The 5,483-nt window shown below is 40.1% G+C and overlaps 1 protein-coding gene across 1 annotated transcript; it reads left to right on the forward strand.

Annotated features, from left to right (window-relative positions):
- The first annotated feature begins 200 nt into the window (after nt 1–200).
- SARC_07384 (hypothetical protein) lies at nt 201–5,279 on the forward strand. The gene is made up of 6 exons (XM_014298673.1): nt 201–399; nt 1,259–1,375; nt 2,131–2,188; nt 3,037–3,241; nt 3,628–3,765; nt 5,105–5,279. The coding sequence occupies exons 1-6, from the start codon at nt 208–210 to the stop codon at nt 5,229–5,231; spliced, it is 837 nt and encodes a 278-aa protein (XP_014154148.1). The 5' UTR covers nt 201–207; the 3' UTR covers nt 5,232–5,279.
- Nucleotides 5,280–5,483: the final 204 nt, after the last annotated feature.

Raw genomic sequence — 5,483 nt, forward strand, 5'->3', positions numbered from 1 at the left:
TATATATATATATATATATATATATATATATATACGCATGCATGCATACATACATATTTATTTATTTATTTATACCGGGATCTATTTGCCCTTCCTTGGCGATCTTTATAGCTTGAGACAACCGACGCAATCGTGGGCCCATCCATTCGGATTCTACAAAGACTAACCCCATCTACTTGTTTTTGTACTTTTGTCCACAGATTGCTGATGTCCATTGCCTACGGATACCAAATAACTAAAGACAAGTTCAGCTCCGATGGGGCTAAGGCTGTGTTTATCGCCCCCGTCTTCTACTTCGCATCTATCACAGCACATAACATTATCTGGGCCAGCCATGGTGGTCTTGAAGGCACGCCATTCAGAGACATCTCGGACACGGAGGAGAACATCCTGGTCGTTGTAAGTCGGTTGGTGGATGTATTTGGTGTTTTTTTATAGGTACATTGGGTATAGGTAGTAAAGGTATGGAAGGTGTGAAGTATGTATACTGAAGTGTCGTATAGAGTGACAGACCAGGCCAGGTTCTGCTGCACGCCACATAGCGGTCAGAATTTTGGCTTTAACTTGAATGCATGAGAGTATCAGTGTACCTATTGCTGTGTCTTAAGTCATATTTACACCAAAGTACCAAATAACAAATATTAAGTATTAAATCTAAGCATTAAGGGATTAAGAGTAATATACCCGTTGTGATACAACTAGGATTCCCCGGCCCTCCAACAGAATACAGTGTAACTCAATGCTGCAGACATGAGTTCTATAGGCTATCGTATCTTGTACATATAAAGCATGTCATTCTGCTTGCTTACCGGCGTGGTCATGCTTAATTGCTGTATGTGTGTACATGCAGCGTGTGTGTGTATAGATGAACTATATGTTATATATATATGTGTGTGTGGGGAGGGGGGGGGGTGTGTATGTACACTCCCTTTTACCAGACTTCACTGCATATACTCTTATTAATATCCTCCTCTTCCCCTGCTTACATTACCTGCCGTGTGCATACACCTTCGGCAACCCCTTTGTGTCTTGCTAGTCTCCAGCCTCCATCTCTAGGTCAAACCATGAACCCTAAACCCCTAAAACCCTAACCCCTATTTGCCTTCGAGACTACGCCGATCAAACTAATGGTATTGGTATCACGAGCCTCAAAGCAGAAGCGTCGATTGAACCAATCCTGTGTGTGTTTCCTCGCCCTCACCCTTACGCTTGTTGTGTCCTTGTCCGGTACTCACCGCATTTGCATTCGCATTTGCAGGCCACGCTCATATACCTGTTCACGCTAATCTACATGTGGACCTGGATATTCCAAACCACCCAAATTGAAGTGGTCAAATTGGAGGCTCAGTTGGAGGCTCACAAGAAGGAGAATACGGTAAGGATACCCTCGAGACCTCAGTGCACAACACTTGTCATACTGGTTTGTATATGTGTTTGGTATAGGCGTACGATTGGCTTGAAGTTGGCGTTGGTGCTGTTTTTAGGCTGTTGGTGTAAACTGGTTAGTGCATGTATATCTGGTATATTTCATAGCAGTATAACGGTTTATGTATACTGCTCATTGCATGTATATCTGATATGTTTTATAACAGTGTTACGGTTGGTGTGTGTGTGATAGTAGGCTGACTATCAGGATTGGCGGGAGACAAATTCAACCATTCCCTCAGACACTGCACATTACTGTCCTTTTTGCTTTTGTCTGTAACCTTCTGAATTAGATATGAAATTCTATTTATCAAATCACGTCTCAAAAGCCAATTGAGTTGTTTATCCCTAAACCTTAAACCATAAAAGTATAGTCGCGTCAAGTGGGTTCGCTGCGCTCATTAGCACCCGTTACATCGCATAAGCCAATTCGTTTGTCCTGTACAGTCTCGTGGGCTGGCGTATTGCTTTTCTTTTGAACGCTTTCGTTCTATCTTGAATGGTGTGTGGCTGCGGAAGCGCTTGTGCACTTATGATGGTTTCCCACATATATCACAGGTATACCTACAATTCCTCATTGTGAAACCCCTAAACCTTAAATCAAAATTGCGTCCCAATACTATCTTTCTACTGCTGTTTTCCTCATCTGTAATCCAATCCAATTCAAACCCATATATCCCTAAATCCCTCTTCTGTAATGTGTAGCCTGAACTCGATGACCTGAGCAGTGGTCGTGCGGCCTCATCAGAAAACAACAATAGCGGTAAGCCACATGCGCACGAGACACATACGACTATTAGTTAGGAGATATGCTCGAAATAGCATCACTACGATTGGGTGATATGTGTGTTATGAGTAGCGGTGCGTTACAACATGGTGTGCGTTGTTTTAAGAAGTGTGTGATATGCATTTTTTTGTTTAGCAGTGATATAGCTGTGTGTGTTATTTATAAGTACATGTGTTATTTATTGATTACATCGTAGAGATACAGCTGTGTGTGTTATAAGTATGTGATGTGTTATTTTTTGACTACATAGTAGACATATAGCTGTGTGTGTTATAAGTATGTGATGTGTTATTTGTTGACAACATAGTAGACGTATAGCTGACTACATAGTAGACATATAGCTGTGTGTGTTATAAGTATGTGATGTGTTATTTTTTGACTACATAGTAGACATAGCTGTGTGTGTTATAAGTATGTGTTATTTTATTTATTGATTAGTAGTATAGCTGTATGTGATTCATTAGTTATTGATTGGTAGTGATATAGCAGAGTATGCATGTTATGCAGAGATTGAGCTTCGCTGTTGTGTGTACTGTCAGCTATGTATAGTTGTACCCTTATGCGTGCATATGCCTAACTGACATGTATGTGCCGGGTGCGAGGCGTTCTGTGTGCCTGTCACTGCCTGATGGCTGCCACCAGTTCGGTACATCCGCAGACGCCTACGTGTGGTGGGAACGATAAATCCATTAATTTGTGTCCTTGTCAATGCTGTGAAAATATCTCCATGTTTCTACACACCCGCGTTGGTATGCCAACCATGCATAAAACCTTGAACCCCGAAAACCCTATCCGTCATCATCCCCACTGCCGGCCGCACGCAGATGTCATCGTAGGTGCGAATGACCAGGCTACCATGGAAGGCGAAGAGGAGATAGTTAGTGAACCCTACAACGCTGGCCCGAAGGGTAGACTCGATATGCAGGATGCAGAGCCTGAGAGTGAGTTTGAGGGGACTACCGCGGATGAACCAGATAACGTTACAATGCCCGTAGCTGCGAAGCTCAGGCTCATCTCTCGCTTTTTCTGGTCAGTGTGTGTGTGTGTTGTTGTTGTTGAGATGTTTTGGTGCAGAGACTCGCGATATATATGTGTATGTGTATGTGTATGTGTATGTGTATGTGTATGTATATATATATATATAATGTATGTATCTTTGTATGTATGAATTGTTGTGATTTGACAGTGTTTTAATAAAGATCTGGCTGTTTGCCTGCGGTTTTAATGATGTGGATTCACATCACGACAACAAACTGCGTCATGCCTAGCACAGCTTAGTCTTACCTTTGCGACACTATCTACTGTCGTATTTACCAGTGCTTGATATCCTTATCCTACCTATTCATGCCTGTACCACAATCATCCTATATATACACTAATTTGTTCGTGCTTTACACGCCGATACATCTGTGCAGGTGTGTGACTATCTACTTCTTCGCCTCCATGATGACAATTGTCGTTTCCACGTGGGACTGGGACAATTTGGCCGAAGCTCGGGCTGCCATTCTAGTAGTACACAATTTACTCTATTGGACATTCATGGCAGGGCTGTGGTATGTCGTTGGATATATATCTATATCTATATATACTTATTTATATATTTATATATGGCAATGCTCGCACGAGGCTATGCATAGTTGTTGTGTATACCTGATGTGTGGGTAATATGTGTGTTTTCTATCTTACTCGTGATCGGTGGTATTGCAGTTGTGTGATGTGTGTGCGTATTTCCTGCACTGATGTGCGCTTGGTAAACGGTATGATGATACCTACCTCTGGGACTGAGCTGTGTATTGGCCTTCTACTTACAGTACAAAGCTAGTGTACAGACGATAATGTGTGATTCTGGAGCGATATTGTTTTGAGCGCATTCAATATAAAATAGAATAAACTTATTCTACTTAATGTTATTATACATTTGTGTATACTTTACCTTATAAAATCTCCGGACTATACCGGTTTGTAGTACTGCCAGTTACACACTACCGTAGGGTTTTGATAACGTATCTACAAACACAAGACTACTGGCCTTGCCGATGGCCCCATGCATAGAGTTGTGTTCTATCTAGTTCAATCGTGTTTTAGGATATCATTATTTTAAGCAGAAGGTGCACCCAAAAGCAAGATATATATATATGTACGTATGTATGTATGTAAGTATGTGTATGTATGTATGTATATGTATATATATATATATGTACGTATGTATGTATGTGTATGTGTATGTATATATATATTTTAATATTTATATATATATGTACATGTATATGAATATGTATGTAAGTATGTATGTATGTATGTATATATGTGTATGTATGTATATATATATATATATGTGTGTGTGTATGTGTATATATATATATATTTGTATGTGTGTGTGTATGTACATGTGTATCGATATATATATAAGTTTGTCTCCTTCTCATATGGCTGCTATTCACCAATCGCATTTGGTAGCGATTGTGAGAGGCCGCCCCTTTAGCGTGGAACTATTATTTTATATATATATATATACGTATATATATATGTGTATGTATGTATGTATATGTATATATATGTATGTGTATGTATATATATGTACATATACATATGTATATGTAGGTGTATGTATATGTATATATATGTGTGTGTGTGTGTGTATGTGTGTGTGTGTGTGTATGTGTATATGTTTATGTATATAAAAATTGTGTTGTCAGTATATAGTTGTACATTTTATTATCTAGAGTTGGATCTTCGGTCTACTCGAGGGAGTCGCGAAACACCCGCACTCTAAGTATTGTGCTATTTACAGACCTGAGTGTTTTGTTTGTTCTAAGTTTATCTGCGTATACCGCCACAATGTATATTTAAATCAAACGTATTCATATATTGCACCCCATTCATCACTCTCAGCTGGATCTTCCGACTGCGCGAGGCCAACCCGTACTTTGTATTGGGCGGTGACTATGACACGAGCATTTGGGACGAGGAAACCGAGGAAGGCGAAAGAGACGTACACGAATTGCAATCAGTCAATTAGTAGTGTAAAAAAAGTCGCAATACGAATAAACTATATTATCTGCTGCCATGGGGGTGTATATGTGTACGTGCGTTGTGATCACTGTACGAATGTTATTCTTATCGAACGGAAGTGACGTGCGCAAGATAGAATTAGTCAACCAGCAGTTGATTGCCGGAGAAGAGTTTTTAAAAATTTTGCATCGTCGTGTCGGAGAGTATATGTGTTTTATCCCTGTGCTTTAAACTAGGCAGAATAGTCGCATGTGAAATT

This window comes from Sphaeroforma arctica (assembly GCF_001186125.1).
Source record: "Sphaeroforma arctica JP610 unplaced genomic scaffold supercont1.581, whole genome shotgun sequence".
NCBI classification, from domain to species: domain Eukaryota; class Ichthyosporea; order Ichthyophonida; genus Sphaeroforma; species Sphaeroforma arctica.

Excerpts from the sequence above, each read along its gene's own strand:
- SARC_07384 (XM_014298673.1), top strand. The coding sequence starts at position 208 with ATGTCCATTGCCTACGGATACCAAATAACTAAAGACAAGTTCAGCTCC. Across the intron at positions 3,242-3,627 it reads CTCATCTCTCGCTTTTTCTG|GTGTGTGACTATCTACTTCT; the intron begins GTCAGTGTGTGT and ends ACATCTGTGCAG. Across the intron at positions 3,766-5,104 it reads ACATTCATGGCAGGGCTGTG|CTGGATCTTCCGACTGCGCG; the intron begins GTATGTCGTTGG and ends CATCACTCTCAG.